This window comes from Procambarus clarkii, chromosome 50 (assembly GCF_040958095.1).
Source record: "Procambarus clarkii isolate CNS0578487 chromosome 50, FALCON_Pclarkii_2.0, whole genome shotgun sequence".
NCBI classification, from domain to species: Eukaryota; Metazoa; Arthropoda; class Malacostraca; order Decapoda; family Cambaridae; genus Procambarus; species Procambarus clarkii.
The window spans coordinates 7,869,586-7,888,746 of record NC_091199.1 but is presented as its reverse complement, the minus strand read 5'-3'; the positions used below and the strand labels follow the sequence as shown (position 1 = coordinate 7,888,746).

At 40.4% G+C, this 19,161-nt stretch overlaps 1 protein-coding gene across 9 annotated transcripts in view; it reads right to left on the bottom strand.

Annotated features, from left to right (window-relative positions):
- unc80 (unc80, NALCN channel complex subunit) overlaps positions 1 to 19,161 on the bottom strand; it is a 162,248-nt gene that overhangs the window by 130,802 nt on the left and 12,285 nt on the right. For 8 of the 9 annotated variants that reach the window (XM_069303440.1, XM_069303447.1, XM_069303448.1 and 5 more), the window contains exons 4-9: positions 12,869 to 12,895; positions 9,573 to 9,593; positions 4,958 to 5,103; positions 3,988 to 4,153; positions 3,727 to 3,881; positions 2,535 to 2,653 (exon numbers count right to left, since the gene is read on the bottom strand). In XM_069303440.1, coding sequence (XP_069159541.1) covers positions 2,535 to 2,653; positions 3,727 to 3,881; positions 3,988 to 4,153; positions 4,958 to 5,103; positions 9,573 to 9,593; positions 12,869 to 12,895 — 634 coding nt within the window. The remainder of the gene's footprint in view (positions 1 to 2,534; positions 2,654 to 3,726; positions 3,882 to 3,987; positions 4,154 to 4,957; positions 5,104 to 9,572; positions 9,594 to 12,868; positions 12,896 to 19,161) is intronic. The other variant, XM_069303446.1, reaches the window with a different exon arrangement.

The following is a 19,161-nucleotide window of genomic DNA, read 5'->3' as shown; positions in this document are numbered from 1 at the left end:
GACAAAGGACGCACGCTGGACCCAGAGCTGTCAGCGGGCCACCCAGCAGGTAGGAATGGGTCAGGTCGACACTTACGCGGGTCCCGGTCGTCGACCAGGCCTCCGTCGACCAGACTGTCTTCCTATAGTGTCAAGTGGCGTCGCGTCCCATCCCAAATCCTTATCCTAATCCCTTCCAAGTGCTATATAGTCGTAATGGCTTGGTGCTTTACCCTGAAAATTCCCTCCCTTCCCTCTTCCCCCCCCCATTGTTCCTGATGATTTGTTTTCTATTTGGATTTCAAATTGAAGTAAATGACTTCTGCCTTTACGGCTTTGTCGGGTAGGCGTTTCCATGGGTTTATAATCCTAAGGGTGAACAAACCTCTTGTTTTATGTCTTACATTGTACCTTGTTGAGCTTGAAACTGTTGCTTCCTTTTATATTATATTTGACCATTTTAAAGAAGTAGTTTGATAACTAGTAAAACTCTTTTAACAAAGTTAAAAAAAGTGTTAATTTGGGATGTAATAAAACGAAATGGCACCAATTCTGACCCCCCTTTTTCGCCTGAAACATGGCGATACTTAATTACTGTACACCATCTCACACGACTGATTAATATCCTCTACACACGCTCATCGAGATCTCTAATCTTTATGACACACACACAATAACACGGTTACACGAATATTGTCAGTCTCGCAGTCGACTGATCTGACTTTGAAGATTGTCCGCCACCTATTTCCAAGATTAGTATTCGGGGAAAATGTGTACTAGTAACAGGTGTGTGTCTCTCACTAAATGGGAGTCACACTAGCGTCACACTAGCTGGGAGTGTCACACTAGCTGGGGGAGTGTCACACTAGCTGGGGGTGTGTCACACTAGCTGGGGGTGTGTCACACTAGCTGGGGGGGGGGTCACACTAGCTGGGAGTGTCACACTAGCTGGGGGGGGAGTGTCACATTAGCTGGGGGGGGGGGTATCACACTAGCTGGGGGGGGAGTGTCACACTAGCTGGGGGGGTATCACACTAGCTGGGGATGCATTGGTGCGTTAACCGCGCGCCAATACACACCAATCACCAGTGTGCGGGGGTTACAATGTTTCGTGGCACATAAATGCGACAAATATGTATCCTGCTATGTGACCGGCAGATATGGAAAGCTCAAATGTGCCAGGATACAGGTGTGTGCGACCCAGTGAGAGCTCAGTTGTGTCATGACACGTTTAACAGGTAATGGCACATGTTAATGATAACAAGTATGCAACAGGTGCGAGGGGGCAGGGAAGGGGAAGTAAGATGGTGCAACACACACACACACATGCAATCAACGATCATGCAAGCATGAAGGTTGGTGGCCTACCTAGTCGACCTGTTGGACGCACCAAAGAAAAAACACTTTTAGTCACATTAAAAACAAAAACATTTTGTATAGATATTCCTGACCATTGATGCATGCCAAGTGATTAAAGTTATACAGGGAGGGAACGAAGTCAGTGTTCCAATAATTATGCGATTGGTTTTATATATCCAACACCTGTATGAGTGACCGTGAGTGACCCCAAGTATATTTGTGTGTGTGTGTGTGTGTACTCACCTATTTGTGCTTGTGGGGATTGAGCTCTGGCTCTTTGGTCCCGCCTTTCAACTGTCAATCAACTGGTGTACAGGTTCCTGAGCCTATTGGGCTCTATCATAATTATACTTGAAACTGTGTATGGAGTCAGCCTCCATCACATCACTGCCTAATGCATTCCATTTGTCAACCACTCTGACACTAAAAAAAATCTTTCTAATATCTCTGTGTCTCATTTGGGCACTCAATTTACACCTGTGTCCCCTAGTGCGTGTGGCCCTTGTGTTAAATAGCCTGTCTTTATCTACCCTGTTAATTCCTCTGAGAATCTTGTACGTGGTGATCATATCCCCCCTAACTCTTCTGTCTTCTCTTGTGTGTGTGTGTGTGTCCTTTTTGTTCCCAAGCCAGCGTGAGTTGTTTTGAATGTTCCAATTCATGTTTAAATGGCTGCAGGTGTTACAATACATGTGTGAGTGACCCAGGTGTTGAGGCGTGTACCAAAAACATGTCACTCGGTGTTTTAAACATGGCTTAAGAGTTACCCTGGAGAGTCCCAACCTGCGCGTGAGTACTTAGCAAGGCTAAACACATGTATTACATGTTAGTATCGAATTTTTTATCAACAAATCCATAACATTAATCGAGTATATAAAATTCAAAATACAGCATTTTAGGCTGGCTGCTTAAGTATTGAATAAACATTAATTAGGTAAACATTAAGTTTTGGTAAATAATGGCATTGTGGTATATGAGGGTGTGTGGGGGCGTAAGGGCGTGGATGTGAGGGGTGTGGGCTTGAAGGTGTGGGCGGGAGGGTTGGGCGTGAAGGTGTGGGTGGGAGGGTGTGGGCGTGAAGGTGTGGGCGGGAGGGTGTGGGTGGGAGGGTGTGGGCGTGAAGGTGTGGGCGGGAGGGTGTGGGTGTGAAGGTGTGGGCGGGAGGGTGTGGGCGTGCAGAAGGGAGCGCTACTGACCTGCCCCGCCGCCCAGAAATACATCGCCGAACTGGGTGTTGGAGCGGCGTACCTTCTTGGCCCTGAGCACCTGCCTGTCGGGGACACAGGTGTGCTGTTGGTGTGGCTCTGCCTCCTTACTTGTAGAAGTAGGTCGATATTAAGGACTCACAAAGACAAGTGTCACAAAAGTTGTTATCATAGGCTAGCTTACATTATATCATGTTCAAGTATTCTCTTACCACTTTATAATGCATTAGCCTAGCCTGAGGACAGGTTGATATACACATAACCTAGTTCTAACTGCAAATAAAATTTATATATAATTTGTCTATATAGGTGCTTATTAAGGACTAGCACCATTCCTTAAATCAACAAGTTGTGTTAACAAACGCTATCACTTGGATGACTGCTTTTTGTAGGTTAACTCGCATTATTCTTTTTATGAAGTTGCTATTGTTGTATAACAATATTTTGTTTCATAAATACTTATATAAGTGGAATTTTGTTATTAATTATCTCGTGTAATTGAAGTTCTTTTGGCGGAATTAAATTATTTTCTTAAGAGGTCTACTGCGAGTTTACTTACATAATAGGAAACTTTATTATTGGTTGAACACATTAGTTAATGGTACCAGCACCGTTAAACGGACAATATTATACTCTCGGCCTTCTGGTAGGCCTTGAAACTTAGGGTTAAGGGATATAGCCTCGTAATTATTAGTATTCTGCACATTCAGTACACGTGAGAGTGAGGGCATGTGCTGCGATTGGCAATCATGCTGGCGGAGTGATGTGCTGCGATTGATCAGTAACCGCCGTGATGCCAGCCAACTAAATGTGACGTACTTGTGATTGGCGTGACGTAAATGTGATTGGTCAGTAACAGCCGTGACACCAGCTTGCTGAGCGTGAGGTGGTGTGATTGGTCATTAATGACCATAATTCCAACTAGCTGAGCGGAGAATAAGTTAGGGCAGTGAGCAAAATACGTGGAATATAGCACAGGGCCAATCAAACGCATGCCAGACCCTCATGTGCCTGGGTTGTGCAGCAGCGGAAGCCAGGTGAAGCCTCCATGTGGGTTAGGTTAGTGGGGAAGCCACTCAGGGAAGGTGAAGCCTCCTTGAGCCTGGGTTGGGGTAGTGGGGGAAGCCTATGGAAGGAGGTACAGCCTCCATGTGCGTGGGTTACAAGGAGCTTGAGTTGCTACCTGCGGGGCCTGACGGCGGTAGTGAAGGCCGGTACATCGGGGTGGCGGTACTCCCAAAGGGCTCCCCAGATCTTCAACCCGTTCTCCAGTCGAAAATTTTGGAAGTCCGACTCCTTCAGCGTGTGCAGCAGCGGTGCGAACAGGTAGATGAATACCTGCAGGAAAGACACCTACATAAGCACCTATGGTAGAGACGGGTAGATAAGCAGCTGTAGGAGAGACGGGTATACAGATATATGCGGAATGGGCAGCTGGTCTTACCTGAATGGTAGCCAGGGAGAAGTGGTAAGGGAAGACAGTCGGCTTGCTGCGGCCCTTCTCCTGGTCGGCGTCTGCGCACTCTTCCGCGGCGTCCAGGATTATCCAGTGGAGTGTGTAGAGTAACTTGGTCTCGGCAGCGCCGAGGTTTGTAATGGTCGACTCCCTCCTGCACGACACAAAACATTTGTACGTGATTGTCAAGCACGATTATTACACCTGCACACCACATAGCAATCATGTGTATTCATTTACCCTCTTGGCTTCCGTTCACTAAACCATGATTGACTTCTACGTAGTGACCCGACATATCCAGGATACATATGTTTGTGTGGAGAGAGTTACGAGCACTAGTTCTTCTGTAGTCATTGATGAAGATTAAGCCAGCCAAGAGGTGGCACGGGCAACTGTAATCATCACTGCTGTTGTTAGAAATAGTCATGAGGTCAGGTCATGAACACCTGACCTGTCCTGTGACCTGTTTAATACGTAAATTGACTTCCCCGGCATCATAGATATATAAATATTACTACTACAACTAATAATAGTTGATTACACATATGTCCTTACACATACCAAAAGGGGGAAAAGTATGGCTATGGTAACACGGCATAGTAGTTTGGTACGCCACCCATAGTACGTGAAGCATATCTGGGTACGCCCTCTAGCAGAGGAGGGAGGGTTGGCACCCACCTGTTACAGAGGGAGGGTTGGCACCCACCTGTTACAGAGGGAGGGTTGGCACCCACCTGTTACAGAGAGAGGGCTGGCACCCACCTGTTACAGAAGGAGGGCTGGCACCCACCTGTTACAGAGAGAGGGCAGGCACCCACCTGTTACAGAGGGAGGGCTGGCACCCACCTGTTACAGAGGGAGGGCAGGCACCCACCTGTTACAGAAGGAGGGCTGGCACCCACCTGTTACAGAGGAAGGGCTGGCACCCACCTGTTACAGAGGGAGGGCTGGCACCCACCTGTTATAGAGGAGAGAAGCGGCAGAGTGCATGACGTGGGGTAGGGCAGCCTGGATGAACCGCCATCGAGGTACACTCTTGATAGCGTCAGTAAGGGAAGGCGAGAGGCCGAAGAGAATATTTTGCACCAACACTTTCTCCAGAGACTGTGAAGAGTAGAGGGGCGGGGAGGAAATCATCGCACCAACACACACACACACACACACACACACACACACACACACACACACACACACACACACACACACACACACACACACACACACACACACACACACACCTCTGTTACTCCTCACCTCTACTCATGTACAAATAATAATGATAAAACTCGCCATATTAACACAACTAATAATACATATTATTATTATAATTATTCTTATTTTAATACTATTATTATTGGGAGTAGTAGTGAAGGCGAAGGGAAGACCTAATATATTTGTAAATATATCAGAAACTAAATGTTTACTGTTCTTGATACAATGAGAAAATTGTGTACAGTACCTTGAGAAAGGCTGCAAGCTGCAAAATATTCGTGTATGTGCAAAGGCACACACACGAATATTTTGTTTTTAATACACACACATATACAGTATTGGGTCTTCCCTTCACCTTCATTCAAGCACTAAGGCATTGTAGTAAGTTTCTCCGTTAGTAGTAGTAATAATTATTGTTTTTATTATAATCATTATTATCATAATAATTAGGATTTTTACTTTTATTAATATTTTATAGGCATTGCTTATCAAAGTATTAGAATCAGTTACTGTTCTACCAATCATTAGTCACAATATAATAATACTGTAATAATAATAACAATAATAATAATAATAATAATAATAATAATATCAATAATAATAATTACTATAATTGGCTTTACTCTAAACTGATATAAATAAATATATACATTTGCTACATAAAAGGTCATTAGTATTACTTTAGGAATTCCTTACCACTACCACAAAAAGTCCTCATTACTTCCATAATAGGTCATTGTCATTACCATAACTGGTTCTTTTTTTATGCCATAAAGGAGTTCTTCATCTCCACAAAAAGTGTTAGTCACTTCCATAAAAATGTGCCACTACCATAAAAAGTCTTCATCACTAGCATAAAATGTCCTCATTACTACCATAAAAGGTCTCCGTCACTACCACAAAACGCCCTCATCATTGCCACAAAAGGTTATCACTACTACAAAAGGTTGTCATCACTACAAAAGGTCGTTATCACCACTACAAAAGGTTATCACTACTACAAAAGGTCGTCATCATCACAACAAAAGGACTTCATCATTACCACTCAAGGTCATCACCACGAATGGTTCTCATCACTACCACAATAAGATCCTTATCTCTGCCACAAATGGCCTGCATCACCGTCACAAAAGGTCCTCATCATTACCACCACAAAAGGTTCTCATCACTAAATAAAAAGGTCCTCATCACCGTCACAAATGGTCCTCATCACTACCACAAAAGATTCGCATCACTGCCACAAAAGGTTCTCATCACAACCATAAAAGGTCCTTATCAGCAAAAACAGGTCCTCATCTGCCACAAAAGGTCCTCATCTGCCATAAAAGGTCTTCATCTGCCACAAAAGGTCTTCATCTGCCACAAAAAGTCCTCATCACTATCAGAAAAGATTTTCACTGCCACAAAAGTCCTCATCGCTACCACAAAAGGTGCTCATCACAACCATGAAAGGCCCTCATCACAACCACAAAAGGTCCTCATCACCACAAAAAGGTCCTCATCTGCCACAAAAGGTCTTCATCACCACGACCACCAAAAGGTCGTCGTCACCACCATAGCAATACCCCCGTCGGCTGCCTAGTAACCAACACCCTACCACTATCCTGCCAAATACACCGTCATAACACTACGGCGTTTGTCACGTGGAGTATATATAAGTAATGTTGGGTTATTCCATGCATGCTGCTGCTGCTCCGTAGGTTCCTGCTCTCCACGGCGCCAGCTGTGTGGAGGTAGTTGTGCACAGTTGTGGTGGTTATGGGAGGTTTGCGGGGTCATGGTTGCAATGGTTTAAAGTTCTCTGGGGGGGGGGAGGGGGGATTTACTACCAGATAGGCCTAACTTGAAGATATCATGCAATATACATATCATTTTATAGACTTGGCCAGGTCAGTGTTGCATGATAACGAAAAAATTGCTTAACAGGAACACTCCCTAGACATGTATATATATATCGACTTGAAAAACTGATTACCATGCAAGACATGTTACCGACACCGCTACAACACGAGGTGAGCGCCATGCAGAAACTGTCGCCACTTTCAGACAAAAGAACTTAGCATTGCCATGTACAGTATAAATCATTAATATTACGGTTCGTGATTCGTACCGATTTACCTGACTTGGGCACAGGTAACCGACTGGGCTACTGCAGTACCTGACTGGGATATTGTAGTACCTAGGCTACTGCAGTACCTGACTGGGATATTGTAGTACCTAGGCTACTGCAGTACCTGACTGGGTGGGATATTGTAGTACCTAGGCTACTGCAGTACCTGACTGGGATGCAGCGATAACTGCTTTGGGATATGACGGAGCATGATTGGGATAGAACAGTACACCCAAGATTGACTATGTAAGGCATCAGTTATACAATATATGTTATGTAATTATAACCTGAGCTTGTAAAAACCTCTTAATCACCGTCAGTGGTTAAGTGCTTAATAACACACTAGTTTCTATAGCAGCTATCTTAACCTCTCAAAGTAAGAGAGACTTGAATGTTATATATATATATATATATATATATATATATATGTCGTACCTAATAGCCAGAACGCACATCTCAGCCTACTATTCAAGGCCCGATTTGCCTAATAAGCCAAGTTTTCCTGAATTAATATATTTTCTCTATTTTTTTTCTTGTGAAATGATAAAGCTACCCATTTCATTATGTATGAGGTCAATATTTTTTTATTGGAGTTAAAATTAACGTAGATATTTGACCGAACCTAACCAACCCTACCTAACCTAACCTAACCTATCTTTATAGTTTAGGTTAGGTTAGGTAGCCGAAAAAGTTAGGTTAGGTTAGGTTAGGTAGGTTAGGTAGTCGAAAAACAATTATTTCATGAAAACTCGGCTTATTAGGTAAATTGGGCCTTGCATAGTAGGCTGAGAAGTGCGTTCTGGCTACTAGGTACGACATATATATATATATATATATATATATATATATATATATATATATATATATATATATATATATATATATATATATATATATATATAATGTGTGTGTGTGTGTATAGGATATGTGGAAGCTGGTCAGAATTCCATTTCACCTTTGTAAACTCATTTTAATGACACTGTAAAAAGACACCTCGAACACTGTTTATGTAGGGCAGACGTAAATTTGTGTGTTTTATGTTTGTAGGTTAGATTAACATTTTAAAAACACTACAATCACCTTCTGTGGTTGATCAAGAAATCACTGAACTATATGTTTAACAGATCTCTAACCCTGTCCATGGAGGACAGAAGAAAATGTATATATGTTGGTTAGCATTGGAAATGTGTAGCCACGTCAGTGGTAGAAAATAATACTAACAAAAGTACCTACCTAGGTGATGTGGTACTGGCTTGGGAGGCGGTGGTACTTTGCCAGGATACGGTACCTGATTGTGATAGGGTAGTAGTTGAACAGAATAAGACGGTACATAACTAGGATATGATGGTACATGCCTACACTCGTGCGGTACCTGACGATCACAACGGTACGCGACTAGCAGCAGCGGTACTTAAGTACATTGACTCAGCGGTACATAAGTAGGCTACAGTAGCACCCGCCTGAAATGCTACAATTCCTAACGTGGATAGTATTTCTAAGCTAAACCAATGGATCTCCTTCATTAGGCCTCAGGCTCTAGTTAACAATTTAAACTGTACACTATATATACTCTAGTCTTCCTTCGAAACATATTTATAATTGTTATTTAAGGTTATTTTAAGTTTGTCAACGCACTTTCTCAGCGACAGGGACGCACTGAGCTGTCATCGTCCAAGTTTTATAGGTCTTGTTAGCTATTACAGAAAATATATGTGTGTATTATTATTATTGAATTTGACTGAAAGACCAAATTTATGTTTTAAGTGTATTAAAAATCAAACTATTTGGTTTTTAATATACTTACAGATTAATTAGGTCTTTCATTCACCTTCATTTACGCACTACGGCATTGTAGTAAGTTTTTCTATTATTATTATTATTATTATTATTATTATTATTATTATTATTATTATTATTATTATTATTTGGCACGCCATGCAGAACATCTTGTAATAGTATACGGGATATACTGTAGAGCTAATTGGACTCCTAATCGCCCTTAGGTACGTGAACCACAGCTGTAAATGTAAACTAAACTAGGATGGTGAGTCGTCAAAACCATGCACTCCAGGAGTGGCGGAACGCACGCTAGAGTCACTATAATACATGTTGACTCGCCAAATCATGCACCCTTGACTCACCGACTGAACACGGAGGTTCACCAACACACGGGTTTAACTAGCAAAGCATGCGCTCATGAGTCTGCAACACGGTAAGTCATGGAACCATGCATATGGACTCACTGACTAACCTTGGACGCTTCCTTGATCTCCTGTGTCAAGCGGGGAAAGAGAAGGAGTCAGTATGAGTCAGTAGAGAATGGAGGCGAGTGAGTCAGTGGTATATATATATATATATATATGTAAAGATATGTGTGTGTGTGTGTGTGTGTGTAATATGAACATAAGTATTTTGAATATACAGTACATAGGGAGATAGACATGGGTGACTGTAGAAAATATGCAATAGAAAATGCAATATGCACAGAGATGGCGACATGAAAATATAAATAATGACAATAGGGTGATATACAGGCGTACGTATACATGGTAGAAACATGTGAAGGCACATGTGTAGAAATATAAAGACACATGAATAAACATCTCAATATGGACACGCACGCACACGCACGCGCACACACACACACACACACACACACACACACACACACACACACACACACACACACACACACACACACACACACACACACACACGTGGTAGACGGTTGGAACAAGTTAAGTGAGAAGGTGGTGGAGGCCAAGACCGTCAGTAATTTCAAAGCGTTATATGACAAAGAGTGCTGGGAAGACGGGACACCACGAGCGTAGCTCTCATCCTGTAACTACACTTAGGTAATTACACTTAGGTAATTACACACACACACACACACACACACACACACACACACACACACACACACACACACACACACACACAAATATATGTAGTAGACATAACAGGAAAAATAGGTTGGTTAGAAAGGCGGATTCCAAGAGCTAATAGCTCGATCCTACAGGCATAAATAGTAAATACAAATAGTAAATACACACACACACACACACACACACACACACACACACACCTTTAGCTACACTAATACATAATGTAATAAGGACATGCTAGTTAGACACACGTTAGGCAAGCAGTAAGGCAGGTCGGATGCGAGAGGTGGAAAGCATGACAGTAAGGGTAGAAAGGGTGCGATAGATGACGACAAGGCGGGAAAATGGGCGTGGTGAGAGAGGTGGGAGGCGAAGTGGGCGTGGTGGGAGAGGTGGGCGTGGTGGGAGAGGTAGAGAAAGGAGTTAATCATACATTGGAGGAGATGATGAGGAAGGTATAGCATGCCTTCATCACTAGTGTGGGGGGGAAGTGATATGAAGGAAGGGAACTATCAGGGGAAAGCGCCAAACCATTACTACTATATAGCACTGGGAAGGAATCAGGATAAGGATTTGGGATGGCACGGGGGGGGGGGGGAAGGAATAGTGCCCAACCACTTAGACGGTCGGGGATTGAACGCCGACCTGCATGAAGCGAGACCGGCGCTCTACCGTCCAGCCCAAGTGGTTGGGGGGTGATATGAGGTGAATGTGGTGAGGTATGGGGTGGTGACGGGTGCGAAGGTGATGTTTAGGTGGTGAAGGGTAAGGCGGTGATGTTCAGGTGGTGTGGGTGAAGTGGAGAGGGAGTTTGCGTGAGTGGAAAGTGAAAGGAAGGGAGGGAAAGTGAGATTCAGGGGGAAAAGAGTGAGATTCAGGGGGAAAAGAGGGAGAGTGATGGAGTGTAAGGAGAAGGGAGAGTGAGTAAAGGGAAGTGAGGGGCATGTAGTGAGAGGGTCTAAGAGTTTAAACGAACACACACACGAGCTACGCTCCAAGAGGTTGCTTGTTTGTCACGTCTTAATGTCGAGTGTTCGCTGTTGCCCACCTACAAAATAACCATAATCACGGCCGTCATTGTTACCAGGCTCAAAAGTAACCATAATAATGGGCATCGCTGTTGGCAACCTCAAAAATAATCATGGACGTCACTATTGCCAGCTCAGGAAATAATTATCAATCGAAACATCATTGTTTCAGTCTATGCAAAGATTCGCCTAGCTGAGTCTGCACTATGGCATTACTTGCTTAATCAAATCTAATGTTAATTATTGACGTCAGGGTTACTAGGGCAAGATTAATCGTAAAATTAGAGCCAAGCTAATCGTAACTTAGGGAAAGGCTTATCGTAACTTAGGGAAAGGCTTATCGTAACTTACGGAAAGGCTTATCGTAACAAAGAGCGCCACTGTTTCAGACTCACAGAATAGCTATAGCAAGACTTATCGGATATCTAATTGTCTTCACTGTTACCAAAACATCGAACAGTTAACCAAAGGGATTCTCATAATACCTAAACTAACCATAACTAAAGGGTAAGGGACCAGCCAAAGTATTTGTTACTGGTGTCAACTCTAAAAGCAAACGTAACTAAGTTCGACATTTTTGTCATCTGGTGGAAACAAAACAATGCGACCGTCACTGTTTCAAACTAAATACAAAAATGTAATTTACCATCTTGCCAAAGATGGCAAGATTACAATATTTTGGCAATTTGCCAAAGTCAAACACCAACAAGCAGACCTTTTAAAGGCAAATGTTTCCAACTTTAAGGCGCCAACAAATTACCTTGTGTTAGCTTCGTAACCTTATAGAGGAACTAAGATTTTTTCAAGAACAGTATTGCTATTCGGAGCATCATCTGAGAGACAGTGTTGCTAAGATATGGAATGAATAAACAGCCTAACAATCCAAGTATTACCAACTCGAGACAATAAAAAATTACCCTTTTTGTGATCAATGTTACCAAATCAAGACACAAGGGTAAAACTTTTAACAACCTATTGTTAACTCAGGAATCGAGACGTCTATTACATGGTGACCTAAATTTTATTCCTAAATTGATAAACCTAAATAGCTAAATTCTAGACTCAAACATACAGCCTCTTAAAAAAAAGTCGCTGTTGTTGACAATGAATTAATATGAATTAGGATCACAGTTGCCAACTCTAAATATTTTAATTAAAAATAATTTTTAATCAGTTCTAACGGGGATAACATTTAGGTTTAAATGTTCCTAAAACTTGACTTGTACGAACATTCCTTAATCAGAAGTGTTAGGAAGTTTTGACATCTAAATAATAATAATTATTAATAATAATAATAATAATAATAATAATAGTAGTAGCAAAAATAATAAATTAATGTTCTCTACAGACTTGAGAGAACAACCTTTTAATTAAAAGTAATTGTCGTCAATTTCAAATATAAACAAGCAACACCTTGAGCGATTTAGGGTTTTCTAGATACGGATCAACTCTAAAATTCTATTGTTAGGGGTGGGGGGTAAGTTGTGCTGTTGGGGGGGGGGGTGGTGAATGGCGTTGACATCCATATAGGGAGGGGGGGCGGGGTTGTGTTGGGGGTTAGTAGAGGGGTCCAAAATGCTGGTGGTTACAGAGGGTATATATATATATGTATATGAGAAATGTTGCCGACTTACGTGATGGCTAGGAGCGCTCTGGCAGAACTGTTCAGAATAAATTGGTTAACAAGATATCTGCAAAAAAAAACTCTCTCCAGACTTTAAAGTCGGGAGGAATTAAGCCTTAACATGTAAACATATTCACCATCATACCCGCAAACATTGATCACTGAAGAACACTTATTATATACAGCCTATACATCCTAAAATATGTATATACCTATTTAAGGAACTGCGACTCAGCGATTTACCAAATATAAGTCTCCGTTAAATAGTCTGGAATCTGAGATTCCCAGCGTTAGTATACTTAGGCAAATGAGGATTTAAATACTTAAAACTTTGCAACTGAGCATAACCATTGGCTGGTCTGCAAATGGTTATACTCAATGATATATAAATAATATATACTGTATATTATATATATATATATATATATATATATATATATATATATATATATATATATATTGTATACTGTATATAAGATATAATTGTATCTTAACCAAAAACACCGTTATAATCCAGAATTGTTTAGGTTAGGCCATCATTACAATGATTGTAAGCCTAAGACATCAGAAAGTATGATACTGTATTCCTCGATTATTCAAAATGAATTGAATGCATACCTAATCCCCATATTAAGCATCAAAGCAGTATCTATTAGCAATTTCAAAACGTTTATAATTGGGTATATATATATATATTTAAACAAGATTAAGACGAGCATCGTAATACACTCAAAATGTGGTTGATATAATTAAGATTTTAAAGCAGTGGAAAAAGTGTTACACCAAATGGTTAGGCTAGTGTGTGTATGTGTACGTGTGAATGTTCGTGTGCACAATTATATTAATTATTATTATTATTGGAATTATTATTATTGTCATATGGTTAGGCTAGTGTGTGTATGTGTACATGTGAATGTTCGTGTGCACAATTATATTAATTATTATTATTATTGGAATTATTATTATTGTCATATGGTTAGGCTAGTGTGTGTTCATGTGTACACATACTTAATAATTATAATAATTATTATTATTGGAATTATTATTATCATATGGTTAGGCTAGTGTGTGTGCGTGTACCTGTGAATGTACGTGTGCACAATTATATTAATTATTATTATTATTGGAATTATTATTATTGTCATATGGCTAGGCTAGTGTGTGTGGGTGTACGTGTGAATGTTCGTGTGCACAATTATATTAATTATTATTATTATTGGAATTATTATTATTGCCATATGGCTAGGCTAGTGTGTGTGCGTGTACGTGTAATTACCTAAGTGTAATTACCTAAGTGTAGTTACAGGATGAGAGCTACGCTCGTGGTGTCCCGTCTTCCCAGCACTCTTTGTCATATAATGCTTTGAAACTACTGACGGTCTTGGCCTCCACCACCTTCTCACTTAACTTGTTCCAACCGTCTACCACTCTATTTGCGAAGGTGAATTTTCTTATATTTCTTCGGCATCTGTGTTTAGCTAGTTTAAATCTATGACCTCTTGTTCTTGAAATTCCAGGTCTCAGGAAGTCTTCCCTGTCGATTTTATCAATTCCTGTAACTATTTTGTATGTAGTGATCATATCACCTCTTTTTCTTCTGTCTTCTAGTTTTGGCATATTTAATGCTTCTAACCTCTCCTCGTAGCTCTTGCCCTTCAGTTCTGGGAGCCACTTAGTAGCATGTCTTTGCACCTTTTCCAGTTTGTTGATGTGCTTCTTAAGATATGGGCACCACACAACAGCTGCATATTCTAGCTTTGGCCTAACAAAAGTCATGAACAATTTCTTTAGTATATCGCCATCCATGTATTTAAATGCAATTCTGAAGTTAGAAAGCATAGCATAGGCTCCTTGCACAATATTCTTTATGTGGTCCTCAGGTGATAGTTTTCTATCTAGAACCACTCCTAGATCTCTTTCTTTATCAGAATTCTTTAAAGATTTCTCACATAATATATAGGTTGTGTGGGGTCTATGTTCTCCTATTCCACATTCCATAACATGACATTTATTAACATTAAATTCCATTTGCCAAGTGGTGCTCCATATACTTATTTTGTCCAGGTCTTCTTGAAGGGCATGACAGTCATCTAAATTTCTTATCCTTCCTATTATCTTAGCATCATCAGCAAACATGTTCATATAATTCTGTATACCAACTGGTAGATCATTTATGTACACAATAAACATCACTGGTGCAAGAACTGAACCCTGTGGTACTCCACTTGTGACATTTCTCCATTCCGATACATTGCCTCTGATTACTGCCCTCATTTTTCTATCAGTCAGAAAATTTTTCATCCATGATAGAAGCTTACCTGTCACCCCTCCAATATTTTCCAGTTTCCAGAACAACCTCTTATGTGGAACTCTGTCGAAAGCCTTTTTTAGGTCCAGATAGATGCAGTCAACCCAGCCATCTCTTTCCTGTAATATCTCTGTGGCCCGATCATAGAAACTGAGTAAATTCGATACACAGGATCTTCCTGATCGAAAACCATACTGTCTGTCTGATATTATATCATTTCTCTCCAGGTGTTCTACCCATTTAGTTTTGATTAGCTTTTCCAATACTTTCACTATTACACTTGTCAATGATACAGGTCTATAATTGAGGGGGTCTTCCCTGCTGCCACTTTTGTAGATTGGAACTATGTTAGCCTGTTTCCACACGTCTGCTACGATTCCTGTACACAGGGATGCCTGAAAGATCAGGTGAAGTGGAATGCTGAGCTCAGATGCACATTCTCTCAGAACCCATGGTGAAACGCCATCTGGGCCAGCTGCTTTGTTCCTCCCGAGCTCCTTTAGCATATTTTCCACTTCATCTCTAGACACCTCTATCCGCTCTATGTTGTTCTCTGGAATTCTTATTGTGTCTGGTTCTCTGAATATTTCATTTTGTACAAACACACTTTGGAACTTTTCATTTAATGTTTCACACATTTCCTTTTCATTTTCCGTGAATCTGTTTCCCATTTTCAACCTCTGGATATTATCCTTTACCTGCAATTTGTTGTTTATGAATTTGTAGAATAGGCCCGGTTCTGTTTTACATTTATCTGCTATCCCTTTTTCAAAATTTCTTTCTGCCTCTCTCCTTACTGCTGTATAATTGTTTCTCGCATCTTTGTATCGCTGGTATGTTTGGGGGTTTGGCCTCTTCCTATACTGATTCCATTTTTGTGTCTTTTGGTCTCTTGCCCTCTCACAATTTCTGTCGAACCAATCCTGTTTTCTGGTCCTGCATCTCTGTTTTGGTATGAATGTTTGTGTGCCTTCCTCGTATAGTTTTAAAAATTTGGCATACATTTCATTTACTTCCCTGCCTAGCAACAATTCTGTCCAATTACACTCATTAAAAAAATTTCGAAGTTCCCCATAGTTGCCTCTCTTTAAATCGAGTTTATCAACTGTTTCAATGTCCCCATTTTCTTCTAGATGATATCTTAAAGCATATTTAATGTCTAACAGGACGTGATCACTCTTTCCCAAGGGAGGAAGGTACTGGATGTCAAAAATCTCTTCTTCTTTCCTGGTGAATACTAGATCCAGTACTGACGGTATATCTCCTTCCCTCATTCTTGTGGCTTGCTTTATGTGTTGATACAAGAATGTCTCCAGAATGAGGTTCACAAATCTGCATGTCCAAAAGTCCTCCGTTCTTGCTTCATAGGCCTCCCAGTCTATTGCTCTAAAGTTGAAGTCCCCCAGTATCAACAGTCGTGATTTATCTTTATCTGCTTGTACAATAATATCTCTCATGACCATTATGAGGCCCTCTCGTTTGTCATCCAGTTCTTCCTTTGTCCACGTGTTGCTTGCTGGTGGGCTGTAGGCATTTACAATTATCAGGTTATCATCCTGATTCCAGACCTGCAATGCCATTATGTCAATATCTCGAGGGTTTTCAAATATTAACTCTTTTACCTTCAGGTGTTTTTTCACCAGTACAGCCACTCCTCCTCCCTTCCTAGTTTTCCTGTCACGTCTCCAAACTGAGTAGCCTCTTGGGAATATGACTTCATTTATTATATTTCCTTCAAGTTTCGTTTCTGATAATGCAACAATATCTGGGACCCTAAGCTGGATTATATCTTGCAACTCCAAAGTTTTTGACCTCACTCCATCTATGTTGGTATATACAATTTTCAGGAACATGTTCCCTTTTCCTTTGCTCATTACTCCCCCTTCCACTACTGATCTTGTTGCTTTGTTTTTATGTACCATTTCACAAGCTTTCCAGTCCCTGTCACTTTGTAAAAAAAAGAATTTCTGTCTTCTTCATTTCTATCCCCATTTAGCCGTTTTGCCTCAATTAAGTTCATTTTCAGCTTTTCTCTGTCTTCCTTGGAGAGGTCTTGTCTTATTGACCAAGATTTGCCAACCTCATCACTCTGCAGTTTCCTGGCATTTCTTAGCACTTCCATCATGTTTTTCACTCCATTAAAGGTCACCCTTAAGGGGCGGTTCTTTTCTTTCTCATATTTTCCTATTCTTCTAAAATCACTGACATTTTCCTTTGAGCCTTCTCCTAAACCTACTATTTTCTCTATGATTTTCATCTCTTCTGCCGCTCGGTCCACCCTAGATGAAATTTCCTTCTCTAAACATCCAAAAATGATTATGGACTTAGTTCTATCTGCAGTGTTTTGTACCAGTTTACTGTTGGTAACCAGTTCTTTCCTAATTGCTTGCCTAATTTCTGCTTCTTGTTGGTCATTTCTGGTTTTGACTTCCGAACACACTTCTTTGATAGTCTCTTTCTCTTTTACAACTTCAGCATATGTCGCTTTTATTTCTTCTTTATACTTTTCTAGTTCTTTATTCACCTCCTCTATGTGAGTTGTCAGTGAAGTTTCCAGTTGGAGATCCTTACCTAACTCTATGTTAGCCCTTAGGCTTGCTTGGAGTTGTTCACCATATGAGTCTATCTTCTTGTTTATTTCTTCAAAGTCACCACACTTCACTTTCCATGCCTCCTTTTCTTTCACTAGTTCCTTGATTTGCTCCTCCTGATTTGTTACCTTGTCTGTTAATGCAGTAATAATCTTACCTTGTTGAAGCATACTCCCTTTTAGAGTGCAAAGCTCACTCCAAAGAGCTCCATTGTCCTCTTCTAATTTAAGCACTTTTTCTTCATACTTCATTTGCATGTCGTCAATTTTCTCTAACCTGCCAAGAACACCTCCTTTCCTTATATCTTGTGTTGAGAATCCTTTGAAACCATCATCTGATGGTGTGTCTACCTTCTCAGTGGGGGTGGTGGCGGCGGCCATCTTTGATTTTGTTCTAGACCAAAACAAACTTTTCCACTCGACTATTTTCACTCAGTTTTACTTGTTTATTGTATTTTATTTGCTTTTACTCTTCCCTGAACCTTTATGTAACCTGGGACACCACTATAGCCCTCAACCTGTTCCCAATACTTAGGTAATTCGATATTTCCAGGAGCTTGCTGCAGTGTGACTTCTGCCTCCTCCAGCTTCACCTTCAAGGTTCACCTGAATGTACATGTGTGCATATTTATATTAATTATTATTATTATTGGAATTATTATTATTATCATATGGCTAGCCTAGTGTGTTCATGTGTACACATACTTAATAATTATAATAATTATTATTACTGGAATTATTATTATCATATGGTTAGGCTAGTGTGTGTGCGTGTACATGTGAATGTACGTGTGCACAATTATATTAATTATTATTATTATTGGAATTATTATTATTGTCATATGGTTAGGCTAGTGTGTGTTCATGTGTACATGTGAATGTTCGTGTGCACAATTATATTAATTATTATTATTATTGGAATTATTATTATTGTCATATGGTTAGGCTAGTGTGTGTTCATGTGTACACATACTTAATAATTATAATAATTATTATTATTTGAATTATTATTATTATTGTCATATGGTTAGGCTAGTGTGTGTTCACGTGTACATGTGAATGTACATGTGTTCATATTTATGGATTCGTATGACCACGATGGGAAAATGAAACAATAAATTACTTAAGCACTCTCGTTGTTGTTGTTGAAGATTCGCGACCTGGGACAAAAAGTCCCAAGTAGCACGGGCTATGGTGAGCCCGTAGTAAAAAGCGCTCTCGCGTTAGTCAACACTCTCTTGAACAATTGATATGACTCGGACAATGTAATTACGAAGCAATAAGATGCTTATCTTAAGATACTAACAAGGTTAGGTAAGGTCGGTGTTTTCTATGAATCTTTTTAAGGGTATCTATTAGGTTAAGTATGTCACCTATGCACATATTTAATAAGTCAATATTGACT